Genomic DNA, 15133 nt, shown 5'->3' on the forward strand with positions numbered 1-15133 from the left:
CTCTCCTTCCTCTCCTCATCCTCCCCTTCTTCATCCTCCCAGTCCTCCTCTTCCTCATCCATCGCTCCCTCAACTATCCTGCCCTGTCACCCTTGTCCCTCATTGTTTTCTGACGCGCAACAGCTCGGTGTTGAGCTACGCTAAGTGCGCGAAGATCATGTAGCAAGTCCAAAGAATGTCGCCTGTCAAACTTGAACCGCAAAATGGCACAAACGGGCGCCTCTTCCTGCCCTCTCCGTGGCATTTCGGCCTTAGATCACCGTATTTCTATTTATAGTTAGTTATCATCATAGTTCGTTATGCTCTTTTGCTTGGCAGAAGCAATTCCCCTCTTGATCCCACGCAATCACCGGCTGCAGACAGTCAGTCACATAGCATTTCCTTTCTCCTCCTCCTCACTGTCTCAGGATTCGTGTGACAGGCAAACGCCGGACACGGATGTCGACTGGAACATATCAAGTCAGACAAACAAATCGATGCCTGACAGGCCATGTGGCCGTACCGACAGAAACAGTCCAACTTGCCATTCTCGTCATAGCTGCAGCGCAATCGTCAAGCCGAAAGAGGGGATGGCAAAGAAGAACCTGTAATCCAACATCGGAAACATTTCTGAATCACAAGTAGCTTGTTTCGTTGCCGCACACGGATGAGTCTTGCAGATGCACTCCCCGTTCTCCAGTGCCAAGATCGGATGCTCCTTCTTCGGACAATGCTTGTTCTCCTGATAAGGGGATGTCAAAACACAGACAGCCGCGTCAACGCAGACGGAAACCTGTACACACTTGACAGGTTTTCTCTGTCCGGCACAAAAACCATGAGGGCAGTTCTAAGAAACAATGTCAGTGATCTCAGAAGGTAGAAACAGTTCCCTGCTACCTTGGTGCAGTAGCAAGTTAACTTCCCGTTGGCATCAAATTCATAATCTAAATGTGGAAACTTCCTGTAGAAACGGAATCAGTGAACTAGACATTTAGTATGGCTGCAATTCTCCCACACTTCCTCTTTTCCCCTTCCCCTTCCCCCTCCCCCTCCCCCTCCCCTTCCCCTTCCCTTTCCCCTTCCCCTTCCCCTTCCCTTTCCCCTTCCCTTTCCTCTTCTTTTCAGAGAGCAAACATACATGTCTGTACATAGATGGCCTTGACAAGGGCTCGGGCTACAAAGAACAAGTCAAGGAGGGAAATTCAGAACACGTGCAGATCTCACTCGCAATAACAAGTTCCGTTGTATTTCATCACGCCTCCTGGATCCGAGTCGATCAAAGATCTTGACGCCATCACCAGCATCACGAAAGTCTCACCATTTGGGCAATGGCGATCTTCACACTCCTTGGGAGATCTAGTCGCAGCATCGATCGCATCCATTGCTAGCAACCCCACACACAAAAGCATGCACAGCCTACTATCGAGTAGTCAGCAAGGAGGTCGAAATTCAAATCCGAACAAGCAAAAGAATCGATGTTTGCTTGCTCCCATCGATTCTCTCTTCTTTCCTGGTTGAGCCCCCTCCACTTGCTAGTCTGCAGCCTCCTTCACGTGAACTACAACCCCTAGGAATCCAAGCGTTGTGCTCCCCTATGTCCCTCCATGGTCCTCAGCTTGTTGATTTCGAATGCTAGAAATTTCTCTCTCTATCCCAAATATCGTAATCCTCACTCACCAATACACCTGGCCTCTACTTCCCTCGGACCGCTCCTCCTCCCCTGGACAATTCCGACCGTGTTGCAAGCAATGTCCCACTGCCAATTTTCTCCTCTCTATCCGGAATAACAGTTGTTCCTTTCGTGTTTAATTCTACCACTGATGTTTTAATCCACGGCCTCACTCTTCGTTTCTCTCATCCATGTCGAATACTGTTCTTCCTCTCTACTCTCTCGTATCTTAAATACTAACTTAATGATCATGTCCCTGCCATATCCCCAAAACTTCGAGTCAGCGCACCGAGCATGCTCCTGCTTCTTTTCTCATTCATCCCTTCCTCCTCTCCCCCTCCTCTCCCTCTTCTTCTATGTCTCTCTCCTCCCTCCTCTTCCCCATCTCGTCGATTTACCTGCATCGAGCTGCTGCCATCGCTTCCTGCAGATCCCAACCACTGACCCCTACCCCCCACGCTCCCATAAATGAACCACCTCCCGTGAGCTTCCATCCACACCACCCCTACCCAGCAGATTAATATCGGTGCCTTCTGAGGACCGGTGTTACATGACAGTTTTGTACCAGGGGATAAGGTGAAGAGAGGTTAGGGTGTATTGACTGGGTGGGGTGTAGTCGAAGGACCGGTCCTTGTAACCTTACAGGGTACATCCACAGTCAGCTGGAAACCTACGGGTTACAGGCACTTTTCTTTCCATACCACGTGGGTTGGGGTGGGTAGTTAATTTTACTTATTTGTTTTTAGATGTTCCTCATGTAAAACTATATAGATGACCTTTCAGTTCGAACAGTTATATCAATTAATTCCTCCCCGGGCCAGCTGCGGCATTGCGACCACAGGGCCGTTACAACACTCAAGGCTGTGACTCTCATTATTGTCCTCGTACTGATTTTTAACTTAACTTTGAGTAAAGAAGACACGGTTAGTCACGGAGTCCGGTTGGCAGTCGCTACACCGTTCACTCAGTCAGCCCGGGCCGCCGGCCGATGACCGGGCCGTCCTACTCCGATCATGAGGCCGCCTCAGGCCGTCGCCGGGGCCCGGCCCTCCACTGACTCCCGCCGCCGCCGGCGCATGAGAGTCGTCTGGCAGTCACAGTGACTCTCAGGCTCGGGTCCTGGGGCGCGGCCCCTTCCGACGCCCGGCCGCTCAAAGGCAGTTAACCTCACTCCCAGTGCGTGAGTGCGCGGCCGCAGTGCAGTGCGGACAGAGGCTCCCGGACGGTGGAAGCCGGGCGCCGTCCGATCATCGGATTGAGGACCGTACCGTACTCCAACCGGAACAGCCGTGCCACCGTGACTCGAACCGTTTTAACTTAACCGAGTCGGCGGCGATGATCCCGCGGCCTTTACTCGAAGTTAAGTTAAAGATCAGTACGAGGACAATCAGAAGAGCAAGACAGCGAGAACTAAAGAACCACATGATGTCCGTCACTGTCAAACTCAACTGTTCAGTGTCGGAGTTCATCCTCATCTCCTCCTTCAACTTTATCTCCACTATCGCCATAGCAGTATGTCCCTGATTGGAACATTCAAGTGGAGGACTACAACAATGTCTCTTCCGAGTTCAAAACTTGAAAGTGGTCACTTCGAGACACTTCGAGTCACTGAATATCTGTAGTCGTTTTCGTCGGCTCATGGAGAATAAGAGAGGAACGAATCAACAGTGATGTAAATGAAAGATGCTCCCCTTCTGGTACTCTTGTGATACATCAAGCTCCTGTGGGGGTGGGACAGTGTTCCCTGGTTTCTTGAGCTCCACTGGCCCAGCGATTGGCTGAGCTCGGTAATCGGGGGAGATAATGGCATGGCTCCGGCACATCCTCGCAGTTGCTCCGTTCTTCACATGAAGCAGAGACATCGGACATCTCACTCAGTCCTTGTAGTTTGCCTCGAGGAGAACAACCAGCTCCTGACCCTCTGGCAGAAGGTTTGCCGCTTCCCTCCGTTCTGCCTTTCCAGGAGTTCAGCGAGTCGCTCCTGTTCGCTCTTTGGGCAGAGACAACAGGCGCCGTTGATGCCGAGGATGATGAAGACGATCACAGCCAGGACCGCCTTGAAGGACAGCAACGCCGTATACATCGCATTCATCACCACCCTCTGTTCTTCAGCACTCAGAGCTCGTTTCTGCTGGCTGCCATGGTCGGCCTGCCCTGCTCTCGTGTCCTGCTGGGCGTCTCCTGCAGCAGCTGAGCAAGAGGCCAGGCAAGCAAGGAGCAACAAGCCTCCTCGCCTCCTCATCAGCCCCGCCAACTCTCCTTCCGGCTGCCTGCTGCATTTTTAGTCAACTCTCTTGAGGCTCCAGACCGGCCGCATTATGCACGTCACGATCCGAGCCGCCCTCGCGCTGCTGCTCGCGCTGTCAGGACGATGCTGGGCCGAGGGATCGACGAGGATGGGATGCGAGACGATGACGCGCATGGCAGCGGGAGCGCAGGGAACTTTGATGACGGGGATGGCACTGCAGCATGAGGGAGAGAGGGGGAGCCTGGGGGATACGAGTTTCAGAGTGTCGGGATGGAAGGAAGACGCAGGCAGCATGGCTTTGCGATCAGGTATGGGGGAGACGAAGCGCTTGCTCTGTCTTGAGTGTGCGCAGCGCATGCAAGGGCGTCTCTTCGGCTGAGGGGTGGGGCCGGTGAAGATGAGGACGAGGTATGTTTGCAAGGTTCGAATGCGCGGAAGGATTCAGACCTGCCGGTTTGCAGGTCCAGCGCCTGATAGAGAATGGATGCTCGTTATGGGATGATGAGAAAGATGCAAGTGGGGCAGAGCGATGCTTCCTCAAGGCCATTGAGCTGAGCCCCAAGAACGAAGAGGCGCTTTCCTCCTACGGCGTTCTTCTGCACGAGTCCTCGAACAACTTCCAAGAAGCCACGAAGGTTTGCGGATCTCTGCCAGTGCTGCTGTCTCTCGTTGCTGAGGTTGTGTTGGAATCCTTGCAGTACTTTGAGATGGCATTAAGCTCAAACCCATCCCACATCGATTCTCTTCACTTCTACGGTGAGAGGCAGGTGAAATGAATTGTACCACCTCTTGAGCGTTCCTGCAGGGAACATGATGCATGCTATGCACGAGGACCTCAAGGCAAAGATGCTGTGAGCAATTGCACAAAGATCTGTGTTGCCTTGTAATGGATGTCTGCGATGCGCTGCAGTTACGAGAGGGCGATCCAGGAAGCAGAACGGTGACCCGATGGCTCCTTGTGCATTCGGGTGAAACTTTATCAAAGCATGATTGCAAATGGAGAAGAACCTCACATTCTCTATGTTGAGACCCTGTGCAACTATGGTGCACTGCTCGGTAAGGAGTGAACATGCGAACATGTGCTGGGAGTTTGTGGATGACACCACCTTCCAATCTCACAGAGAAGGCGCTGGGAGAAGTTGATGCTGCTGAGGTTTGATCCTTCGCCATCGAATTTCTGGTCTTTACCTATGTCAAACGCAAAGATGGCGTACAAGAAAGCTCTAGAAGTCAACCCGGAGGATACGTCAGGTGTGTTTTTTCTGCAAGAACGAACAGGGGCTTTCAAGACATTGACAAGACAACGTGCGGTGCAGTCCTGTTCAATTACGGAGTGCTTTTAGAAGATCGTAAGGATGACGTCGACGGAGCTCAGGTTGGACAGCATCATGAAGTCTTCCGCTTCATGATAACGATGCGCAGACTATGTACTTGAGAGCATTAGAAATCGATCCTGAAGATCTCAACGTGCTGATGAACATGGCGTTGTTGCTGCAGGTTACATGTCTTTGCAGATGATGGCCAAAGCTTCAATCTGAACTTGAGATGTTGGATAAAACAGAATCATCGGCATGATTATCACGCAGCGGAAAAGTACTTCACAAAGGCGATGGAGGTGGACTACTCTTTTCGAGTTGTACTTGATTGATGTTTGTTCGAACAGGTGAACCCGGACAGAGTTGATCTTCTTTCCAACTTTGCTGTTTTCCTTGAGGACATTCGGCACGACACAAATCGTGCGACGGTACTGGCTGCATTCTTACCTCCGTCTTTCCCTTGCCTTCTGGCAGTTTCCTCAGTTTCGCCTCGGGATGAGTTCTCCCCTGACCGACTCTGTCTATCCACTTCTTCACCCCCTTTGCAAACCCTTGAATCTTTCCTTCGCCCATAACAGCCTGCAGGAACTTTACTTGAAAGCTCTGACAATCTGCCCTGAGGACGTCGTGACCCTTGCTCACTACGGGTGATTGTTCATGCCTTCGATCAAGCTGTTCACCTGATGACGATCACAGCGGCTTCCTGCTGAGAAACGGGAAAGCAGAAGAGGCCGAGCAGAGGTTCAAGCAGGAAAGAGCATGCTTGCCACAAAACGTCATGTCTGATTCCGTGATGACCAGGCCATGGAGATCGACCCTGAGGTTGCGAAACCTATCATCGAGCTACGACGATCCCTTGTGGGAGAATCGTTGATGCAGCAGATGTGAAACGTGTGCGTGTGTGGATGTATCATGTTGCCATCCTGCTCCAAACATGATTGCAAGCATTGGTGATGAATTGAATGCACAATGGACCTTCATGTGTCAAATGCAAAAAAATGATAAAAGAAAATTATGCAAGAAGGAGAGGAGAGAGAGGAAATGAATCTGATAGCAGTCTAGTTTCTTCACATGTGAGGCATCTTTACAGGAGGCAAGTATCCTGACAAAGTGTTACTCATCCAAAAAGCAACACAGCACCAGTCTTGAACACACCAGCCTTGTTGCCGTATCCAGTAACTTTCTCGAAGTCAGCAGCAATCTGGCTTTGCAGGGCTTTCATCTTGCGAGCAATTGCACGTCTCTTCTTCAACTCCGCCTATATCACATTCAAACATCCAACAACCAACCGTCTGCTCTTTACCTCATTCGTTCTCGCGCTGCTTGTCGTCTTCATGCTCTTCTCTGCTTCCTCCGCCTCTCTGAGCGCCTTGCTCACGTGGGAGATACCATGCCTGACGCTGCTCGGTGCAGAGTCGTTGACCTTGCTGTCTGACAGTTGAAGTTTGGCTGTCAACAGGGTTAAGACTGGAACGCGGGTGCTGCAATCTTTACCACTCTTATCCTTCTCGTTTCCTGAACGCGCCGCGTGCGTGACCTTGTCGATGTGGGCGAGGAGACCGTCGATGGTCTTCATGCTGGAGTCTTCGAGCTCCACGTTCTGTCATAAACTCTCGTCACTCCCCTTGATTTTTCCCTGTGAGTTCAGCAAACCTGCGGCTTCTGCGTGATGGTTCCAGCAACGGCCAGGAGGACGATGACGGCAACGGCTGCCATCACGATCTTAAGCGCCACCATAGCCCTGTTGCTCCTGCCAGATTGATTGTTCTGCGCGAAAATCAGAAGAGCGCTTCCAGGGCAAAGACAGCGTTTACCTTGATAGCTCCGTAGCCTTCCACAGGCTCAAAGGGCTGCACGGTACTCTGAAAGAACTTGATGTCATTGCAAAGCAAATTCCGGCAAATGAAACAGATAAAACACGTATCATGACTTGTTCAATGGATGAACGCAGTATGGTGTTTGAATCTTTCAAGGTCTATCCTATTCAACATAGCGAACAATGCGCATCTTCAAGAGAAATCCCTTGTTTCACCAGCAGCAGGGTTTCATCTCCCCTTCAACACAATCCCTATGTTTTCATGGAACTCCCCCTGCCTTGCCATAAAATTTCCTCCTAACAATTCCCAATGCGTCGTGTGAACAAAATCCCCTCACTAGAAGCAATCTGCTTCCCCTATTCTCAGAGACGGCATCTCGTCCTCTCAGAGCTTGTTCCACAACAAACCATGATCCTCTGACTTCTCATAATTCCTCCTCCTCCTCTTCTCCCTCCTGCGCTTTACCTGCATAGGCGCCGCTGGATATGTCATGGCGCGCTATTTCGGGCAATGTGAAAAATCTACAGGGTGCCCTGGTTTCTTACTAGGGGTAGGGTACTCCTATCACCGGTATGTATGCCTGTTTTGGTTTGAGAAAGGTATGGTAGGGTCTGACTTAGGGTACCATTCCGGTTGGGTCCCAGGGTCTGGGCTATGGGGCTATGTGACATCCGGGCTATGGGGCTATGGGACATTGGGACACCAACCACAGGTGGGCTATGAGGTTTGGAGCGAATAGCGGTGCGAGAGGGAGGGAGGCAGGGGGAGAGGACAGAGGACAGAGGACAGAGGACAGAGGACAGAGGACAGAGGACAGGAAAGTGTGGAGATATGATGATTCAGACTTCTAGATCGAACTGGCGTGCTTGCTGACATTGGAACGTGGAACGTCTCTTCCTTGCGTACTACATTCATCTGATCCCCGGATGTCGCGAGGCATTCTCCTTGCCCTGAGTCTACTAGGGTACTCTCTGGCTCATGAAGATGCACAAGACTGGGGAGGATGCGTTTGTGGCGATACGATAAGGAGAATGCAGGAAGCATGGAGAAACGGTTTGAAAGTGACTCAATTTAGAAACTCCAGCAGGGAGTATGCAACCTACATCAAAGCTGGGGTGTATGGACAAGGATACGTCTTCATGTTTGAAGATCAATCGACAGAGATGCTCATTGACAGGAGTATGATCCAGAACAAGGGGCTTCCTATCTTCGACCCGGCCTCGAGAAGACTGTCCGACGATGCCAGTGATTATGGCATGCTCATACAAAGAGCCGCTGAGATCCACGTGGTGGACAGCTGCTTCTCCATGCTTGCCGAAGTGCTGGGGAGTGTCGGCGCGAAAGCTGCGGTCATTCACAGGTTTGCCAGCAGGATAGTGAGGTCGGGTCGTGCTACCTGCCGACAGCATGAAATGTTCCAACTCACATCCGAGATGTTCTCTATCCAGGCCGTCCCTCTCGGAGCCGGGAACATTGATGTAGAGATCATCTACCCTTCAGAGAACATGGTGATCGAGAGCCGTGACCTGCAATCGGCCACGACGCTTGAGAGGGCCGTGCAGCTCAGCATGCAGAACTTCCAGGTTGGAGCCGGAGATATCCGGTTGCTGCTGAAGTACACTCGTTACAACCACACCGAGGACGCTTTCTACACAATCTCTCTGCTCGACAGTGTCCTCGTCCCCGTCATCGGAGCCAAGTGTCCACACCTTCAGGGAAGGCAGATGGAGATGGAGAATGGACGCTGTCTAATACATAGCACCGCAGTCTTGAAGGATCCAGGGAACTTCTCTACTGAGATTCAGATCTTTAGCAAGGGCAAAAGATTACATGCGCATGAGGTGCAGTTTCAGGTAGTTTGACACATCACTGAGCGGTCGCCACTCGGCCCGGGCCGGGCCGGGCAGTGACCGACATCAACTGAGTTTTCAAAGTTCAAACTTCGGCCATTCAATCACTATTTTTCTCTTGAATGAAGTTTTTCGGATGTTGTCAATGCAGGCTAAGTTCCGAGGCTCGGTCAGCAGCCTCAGTCAGCGCGGCCCAAGTCCGGTGACCCCTGGGCCGCGCCCGGCGGCGGCGGTCCGATCACCCCGACTCCGCCGAGCCTCGGCGGAGCCGCCGCGAGCCCGCCGGGCGCCGCGCCGCGAGGGCGGGGGCGGTGGCGCGGCGCTGGCACCCTGGCAGCCGCCGATGGCTGAGTCAAACCGTACGGTCCGAGCGGCTCACCCCGGCGTTTTCTCAAAGTTAAGCCTGCCAGTGCCGCTCAGTGCCCTGGCACTGCAGTCGGAGCCCGGCCGCACTGACTCGGCGCCTCGGCGTGGTCGCGGCGCCCGGGCCCCTCGTGACTCGTGCCTGTGCCCTCACCGAGTCCCCCGATGATCCGATCAGGGTCAGCCCCGGGGGCTGACCGCACCCGGCCCCCGTGGTGACTCAGTGACCGTACGAAGGCCGGGCCGCCCGGGCCCGCCGGGCGCCCGCCCGGGCTCCGCCGGGCCCACTGGGACTCAGAGTCTGATCGCACTGAGATGTCTCTTTCCCAGGGCATAACTCTCATCGTGGCATCTCCTTGCACCTCCATCGAACACAAGACAAACAAGCACAAGGACGATACATGGAGGAGAAGAGAGAGAGAAGAGAAACATGGAACAGTGATAGATAGATCACAGAGACAGAACAGCAACAGAAAGCATGGCGATCTCATTTCAAACTCCATGATGGTCGGGCGCCTTGGAGACTCAGCATGCTGAGATCGCGCGAAGGTGTCGAGATGAAGAGAGAAGGGAAGGGGAGGGAAGGAGGGGAGGGAGGAGACAACGAAGGAGTAGGAGCAGATCGTTATGGGTCGACAGGCTGGTACCTCAGAACAAGATCCCTCCATGCAGTAGCTTCACTGGGCTTTACGTGGGTGGCAATTATGATGGAATTCAGACAACGAGCAATGCAGGATGAAAAGGTTGCGAAGGACATGACTCCAACAAGAACTTTCCTTGCTACCCTTGTTGTCTCTCTTTCGTTCCTTGGCATTCCTCACGGAGCGACTGACCACCTCGTCGGGGACAAGATATTCAAAGACGCCTTCCCGAAGACCTGGCTGCTCGTGTTTGTTGTGGTTTATCTTGTGATGATGGGGATGGTCATAGCAAGCTGGATGATGGCGCCGATCTTCAGCCTTGCTGTCTTTCTCGTGCTGTCTGTCGTACATTGGGGGTTGGGGGATACAGAATGTGACATCGTTCCTTCGGTGTTGCAGCCTGTGGAGGTGACCCGTAGCATTCAGCGTCGAACGAGCTTATTTTCTGAATAGTTTGTTGAAAGGTTGTGGTAAGGGGGTCGATCCCGATCTTGCTCCCGAGTGTGTTGCATCAAGATGCTGTCTCGCAGATTTTCTCCTTCCTGGTTTGTTGAAACCAACCTTGCTTAGTTGTTTGACTTGTTCTATGTAGGTGGGGATGCACGGGGATACACGTAGTGTTAAAGTGATCGTGAACGGAATGGCTTCGAGCATGCCTCTCTTCCTGTGAGACATTGCTTGCAAGGTCTCTGGTCATCAATCCTGATTGCTGTGCAGGTTTGGCTGGATCGCTTGCTTTGCCTATCATGCCTTTCAGGCTGTGAGGCATATGAATGCTGCGGGATGTCAGGACTTGAGGATTGGAAGCAAGGAAATAAGGTCATGCTTCAATCTGAATGCATGTCCCTTGTGAACAAATGGTCAGACATTTTATTTCGGCGGTGGAGCTAGTTTCACTGACAGCCATGTGCTCGGTAAGCTTTGCAACCTTCTGCTACGCGCGATGAACGGGACAGCAGCTTTGCGCGCCCTTGGTGTCCTTCATGATCTACTTCTGTGTGTGGCATTCGTGTCGGCACATTCTGTGTGTAGCAGCATCAACGTTCGACAGCAGCAGGTTGGCATCGAAAGTAGACACTGGTTCTGACTTTCATGGTGAAGGTGCCTGCGCGCTCTAATGAAGTTCAGTCAGCATGCTCTGCCATTTACCATAGCAACGCTTCTCATGGCAGGGTGAGACATATAATGTGCTACCCCTCCATCTCCTCACGTCTTGATGAAGCGTGTGGTACTTGAGACTGGAGCAGACCGAGTGGGACAAGGGTGAACAGGATGGCAATGGGGTGGAGCTGAGCAGCACGTTGAGAAAGTTCGATGCTCTTTCCCAGGTTGTGCAATGTTCAACTTGTTTGAAGCTTCGGGTCTCAATGAGCATGACAGGTGATTTTCGTCGGCCTCAGCGCTGTCACTGTGCCGCACATGATTGTTACAGAGCTATCCATGGTGAGATTATGCCCCCTTGGCAAGTTGTACAACATCTTGAAGAGGCTGATGATGAATTAGCACCCACAAGCTTGTCTTGACATGATTTAACCACTGAATGATTCATTCGTTAAAGTAAGACACTGACATTTCTACCAAGGTACGCCAACGGGCGCTAGAAGGGAATGCAGAGAAGGTGATGGAATAATAAACAAGCTCCACTCTCACAAAGCTTTGCTCGCTGGGGGGAAACAAACACGCCATGTTACATCAACTCATCCATCTTCCATATTCCCCGGCATCCCACCTGAGACTCAATCAGGAATGAGAGGACGTACAACTTCTCCGTCAAGGACCTGCTCTAGTGCGCAGTTGGCTGGGTTGGACGTGCACGATTTCTGATAATCGATGTAGCGACTAGAGGCGAGAGTCACACAACATGATGTGCATAATCTTCTGTTTGTATCATCACCTGCTTATCAGGGTGGAATCACAATCTTCCACCGCCTTCAGAGGGTAGGGAAACACGCCGCGACTGTTCGGAGACTGATATCAGTTGAAGGCCACACTCGCGCACAACGAACCTGCACGACTTGATACACATCTGTCGAAAGGTATAGAATGGAACCTGACTTAACTCCACTTGTCTTGCATTGAAACCTGAAAGCCTCGTCGTCAAAAACATCGGTTAGACCTTTCCGCTTCGCTCTCAGAATTCAAAGGTGTCCCATCATTCACAGGCGGACCATTCGAGGCTTCACAGAGCGCAAGGTCCTTCCTTCCCCATGACAGTCTTCGTACCTCTCTGCGATGTTGCGATGAACATGAGGCAGAGCGCCGCGATCGCCGCCAGCCCTCCGCCATGTTGCCACCACCGGCTCACCATGTCCACTTTCTTTCGCAGCAACCTGGACCACATCCCCTTCCAGACCAACCATTGGTTGGAGTGGCAGTGGAGTGGCGGTTTTCGCTGCCTCCTCCGTTTCCTAGAATTATGTTGAGGCGGGCTTGTAGGTTTATCATACTACTTTGTCTTTTTCAGTCAATAAAACTTTGTCTGGGGTTCATCACTGAGTTTTCCCGGCATGCGGAAGTAGTGCCGACCAAATCACCCGTCAACTGTTTGAAAGTGAGAGACTTGGTACTCGCAGGCAAACAAGACGAGTTTTTCAAAAGCAGGGAATGAGGACAACTTCAGGGACAAGCTCGGCAAGAGTCTGTCGATCCTTGCAGGCTCCAAGAAAACCTCGCCCTTGAGTCTGCGAGGGAACAGTCCTGGTGCGTCGTGTCGAACGGCAGAAACTGACTTGAAAGTGATTCATCTCTCCGCTGCCTCCTGTCGCCTCCTCACTCTCCTCCACCCCAGAGCGGTATGATTGAAGCTGAGAACTGGACCCAAGGAAAGTGTAAGGTGCAAGCCATCTCATCAGTGAAGCTGATATGATCGGCCCTGACAGCAGAGGAGGCACGGAGGGCGTCGGGCACTCCGAACGCTGAGATGGAATCTGGATAGTGGCAACATCTTGATCGCTGCTCGCAAGTGAAGTCGGAGCAGGTTCTGTGCGAGGGCATCGAACAGAAGGAGAGCATGCGAAAAGGTGGGACAAGAGGTCAGCATGTAGCACAGGCAAGAGTGATTTTCATTCAGATTTTCACTCTTCATGACCTGAACATCAAGACTTCCTCGCCCTCACAATGTGATCAGCCTTGCCACAATTAGCATTTCAGGCTCCGAGGTAGTCTTTCGCAACCTAAAGAGCTTCAGTGCGCACCGGAGCTTCAGCTGTATTTTCTCACCTTCAGCGCGAGATCTGCCATCCTCATGGAGTAGCCCCACTCGTTGTCGTACCATGCGTAGATCTTGACCATCTTCCCTTGAACGACCATGGTGGAGGCAGCGTCGACGATGGAAGACCGATCATCATTGATAAAGTCTGTAGAGACCAGCGGACGCTCCTCGAACCCAAGAATGCCCTTGACGCGCACGATCAGAATCCCCTCATCTCACGCTCTGCTCTCCTGCTCAACCTTGAGCGGTGCGGTCTCGGAGGCCTCCTTGAGAAGGCGGTTGACCTCCTCTGCTGTCGTATCTCGGACGACATCAAAGACACAGTCTGCATCCTGCACGTTAGGAGGAAAGCTCCCCTCCCAGCAGGAGTTTTCGCACCTGTGATGGAGCCATTGCACAAGGGAACTCTGACAGCAAGTCCGTTCAGCTTTCCCTTGAGCTCAGGGAACACCTGGAAAAGTCATCACGATGAGCCACCATGGCTATGCTGACACCTCAGCGATGGCTGTTGCAGAGCCGGTGGATGTGGGCGAGAGGTTGACCATGCCTGATCGTCCTCTCCTGAGGTCCTGGTGGACGGAATGAGATGGGCAGAAGAACGAAGAAGAGGTGTGAGCAGGACGAGATCATGGAACATAGATGGAAGACAAGATGCAAGAGGATGGGATGTTTCATACCTGCTTCTTGCCCGTGTCACACATGTCCACCAGAGTTTGTGTTCCAGTGACGTTGTGGATGGTAGTAATCATTCCTTTCTCGATCCCGATCTTCTCATGGATGACCTGCAAGAAACTCATGTCCTCTCCTCTTCCTCCCCTCCCCTTCTTGCTCTGGCTCTTCCCCTCGTCCTTTCCTCACGTTTCACACCTTGACAACAGGAGCAAGGCAGTTCGTTGTACAGGAGGCAGCAGTGCCTGTCAAAGCACAACCAAGATCAATCGCACGGCGCGGTGAGGCAACAGGGCAGTGTTACAGATGAAGTGATCCTTGGTCAACTTGTCGTCGTTGACTCCCATCACAACGTTGAGGACAGATGCTTCCTTGATAGGAGCACTTGGCGTACATCAGCTACTTGCCAACATCAACATCACCTCACCTGACCACCACTCGCTTCACCCCGCAGTCCTGGTAAGGCTGGAGGACCTTAGTGCTGAGGAAATGGCCTGTGCACTCCAAGACGAGCTCAACTCCAAGTTCCTTCCATGGCACTCCCTCGATGGTGGGCGATTCAGAGAAGGTGATCTTAATGCACAAAGTGAGGGAGTCAGGCCCATGGCGTCCACGCATGCACTCTAGCTCGCACCACTTTGTCGTCAACAGTGAAGGATTTGCCATCAGCCGCTTCTCGGCATTCATGGTTCCATCGGCCATGCACGGAGTCGAACTGGAGCATGTAAGCAGAGGTCTTGGCGCCTCCTTTGATCTCGTTGACATGAACCTTGAAAGCAAGAGTTATCATGCAGGCAAGTTTACATGTGTGGAAACAGTGCTCATGGGAAAGGAGGAGATAGTTTGAAAACAACACCTACAGGGGGGAAACAAAGCAAGTGCTGTTGTTGGGAGTTTGATGTCGCAGACACGAGCCAACTTGAGCAACAGAAGCAGGATTGGGAGGGAGCAAGGCAGTTGTCACGCTCACAATCTCAATCTCCTTCATGTCCCAGGCGGCTCTCATCGTCAGCCTGCCGATCCTGCCGAAGCCATTGATCCCCACTCGTACCATGCTGCCAACAAAGATGAAAGGGCTTGGCTAGAGCTTGCAGTAGGATGAGGGTTGGTGGAGGGTGAAGAGGGCGGGAGTGAGGTAGTCGAGGGGCGCAATGATCCATGCAGGCGTAGGGAAGCAAAGGCAAAGAGACGTAGCATGACCATTATTTTTAGCAAGGTAACGAAAAGAAGTCTTTTCCAGGCAGCGGAAGGCTGTTAGACATGAGACAAAATAATAGGGATTTGACAGACAGGGAAGAGGGTAGAGCAGAGCAGAGCAAAGCAGAGCAGAGCAGAGCAGAGCCAAGAAGAAGAGGAAGGAAGAACTTCTT

At 52.2% G+C, this 15133-nt stretch overlaps 8 protein-coding genes across 8 annotated transcripts; 3 read left to right on the top strand and 5 right to left on the bottom strand.

The window, feature by feature from the left end:
• Nucleotides 1–287: 287 nt before the first annotated feature.
• On the bottom strand, nt 288–1361 carry GUITHDRAFT_105238 (hypothetical protein; the record flags this gene model as incomplete). Its single annotated transcript, XM_005836086.1, has 7 exons — nt 288–353; nt 400–445; nt 503–538; nt 585–721; nt 773–826; nt 877–940; nt 1204–1361. 7 exons carry the CDS (start codon nt 1359–1361, stop codon nt 288–290), a joined length of 561 nt encoding a protein of 186 aa, XP_005836143.1.
• A 1849-nt stretch (nt 1362–3210) lies between these two features.
• Nucleotides 3211–3909, bottom strand: GUITHDRAFT_151631 (hypothetical protein; the record flags this gene model as incomplete). The annotated part of the gene is made up of 1 exon (XM_005836087.1): nt 3211–3909. A coding segment is annotated over exon 1 (368 nt), but the record flags the coding sequence as incomplete, so codon positions are not given.
• Nucleotides 3910–3966: 57 nt separating this feature from the next.
• Nucleotides 3967–6100, top strand: GUITHDRAFT_136323 (hypothetical protein; the record flags this gene model as incomplete). The annotated part of the gene is made up of 16 exons (XM_005836088.1): nt 3967–4204; nt 4249–4304; nt 4358–4531; nt 4595–4652; nt 4702–4747; nt 4807–4836; nt 4882–4952; nt 5018–5049; nt 5102–5147; nt 5213–5271; nt 5319–5393; nt 5458–5511; nt 5560–5640; nt 5798–5859; nt 5909–5987; nt 6014–6100. The coding sequence occupies 16 exons, from the start codon at nt 3967–3969 to the stop codon at nt 6098–6100; spliced, it is 1248 nt and encodes a 415-aa protein (XP_005836145.1).
• A 70-nt stretch (nt 6101–6170) lies between these two features.
• Nucleotides 6171–7538, bottom strand: GUITHDRAFT_151632 (hypothetical protein). The gene is made up of 7 exons (XM_005836089.1): nt 7495–7538; nt 7027–7074; nt 6866–6979; nt 6707–6812; nt 6516–6661; nt 6368–6470; nt 6171–6314 (listed from the first exon to the last, which is right to left on the bottom strand). Exons 1-7 carry the CDS (start codon nt 7519–7521, stop codon nt 6280–6282), a joined length of 579 nt encoding a protein of 192 aa, XP_005836146.1. The 5' UTR covers nt 7522–7538; the 3' UTR covers nt 6171–6279.
• A 145-nt stretch (nt 7539–7683) lies between these two features.
• GUITHDRAFT_105241 (hypothetical protein) lies at nt 7684–8891 on the top strand (the record flags this gene model as incomplete). Its single annotated transcript, XM_005836090.1, has 2 exons — nt 7684–7741; nt 7993–8891. 2 exons carry the CDS (start codon nt 7684–7686, stop codon nt 8889–8891), a joined length of 957 nt encoding a protein of 318 aa, XP_005836147.1.
• Nucleotides 8892–9946: 1055 nt separating this feature from the next.
• GUITHDRAFT_105242 (hypothetical protein) lies at nt 9947–11416 on the top strand (the record flags this gene model as incomplete). The annotated part of the gene is made up of 10 exons (XM_005836091.1): nt 9947–10291; nt 10348–10428; nt 10476–10549; nt 10601–10702; nt 10749–10797; nt 10843–10940; nt 10985–11056; nt 11106–11211; nt 11264–11326; nt 11387–11416. The coding sequence occupies 10 exons, from the start codon at nt 9947–9949 to the stop codon at nt 11414–11416; spliced, it is 1020 nt and encodes a 339-aa protein (XP_005836148.1).
• Nucleotides 11417–11570: 154 nt separating this feature from the next.
• On the bottom strand, nt 11571–12243 carry GUITHDRAFT_105243 (hypothetical protein; the record flags this gene model as incomplete). Its single annotated transcript, XM_005836092.1, has 5 exons — nt 11571–11612; nt 11662–11722; nt 11778–11840; nt 11890–11965; nt 12189–12243. The coding sequence occupies 5 exons, from the start codon at nt 12241–12243 to the stop codon at nt 11571–11573; spliced, it is 297 nt and encodes a 98-aa protein (XP_005836149.1).
• Nucleotides 12244–13029: 786 nt separating this feature from the next.
• GUITHDRAFT_162259 (hypothetical protein) lies at nt 13030–14904 on the bottom strand (the record flags this gene model as incomplete). Its single annotated transcript, XM_005836093.1, has 11 exons — nt 14734–14904; nt 14398–14532; nt 14191–14336; nt 14068–14147; nt 13962–14008; nt 13772–13876; nt 13589–13663; nt 13473–13545; nt 13334–13419; nt 13103–13279; nt 13030–13056 (listed from the first exon to the last, which is right to left on the bottom strand). Exons 1-11 carry the CDS (start codon nt 14815–14817, stop codon nt 13030–13032), a joined length of 1035 nt encoding a protein of 344 aa, XP_005836150.1. The 5' UTR covers nt 14818–14904.
• Between the last annotated feature and the right edge of the window lie 229 nt (nt 14905–15133).

This window comes from Guillardia theta (genome assembly GCF_000315625.1).
Source record: "Guillardia theta CCMP2712 unplaced genomic scaffold GUITHscaffold_19, whole genome shotgun sequence".
NCBI lineage: Eukaryota > Cryptophyceae > Pyrenomonadales > Geminigeraceae > Guillardia > Guillardia theta.

Bases quoted from the DNA above. Each gene is read 5' to 3' on its own strand.
- GUITHDRAFT_151632 (XM_005836089.1), bottom strand. From the start codon at position 7,521: ATGACATATCCAGCGGCGCCTATGCAG. The intron at 7,075-7,494 runs GTAAAGCGCAGG...AAGTTCTTTCAG, and splicing joins ATCCAGCGGCGCCTATGCAG to AGTACCGTGCAGCCCTTTGA. The intron at 6,813-6,865 runs GTTTGCTGAACT...AGTTTATGACAG, and splicing joins CCATCACGCAGAAGCCGCAG to AACGTGGAGCTCGAAGACTC.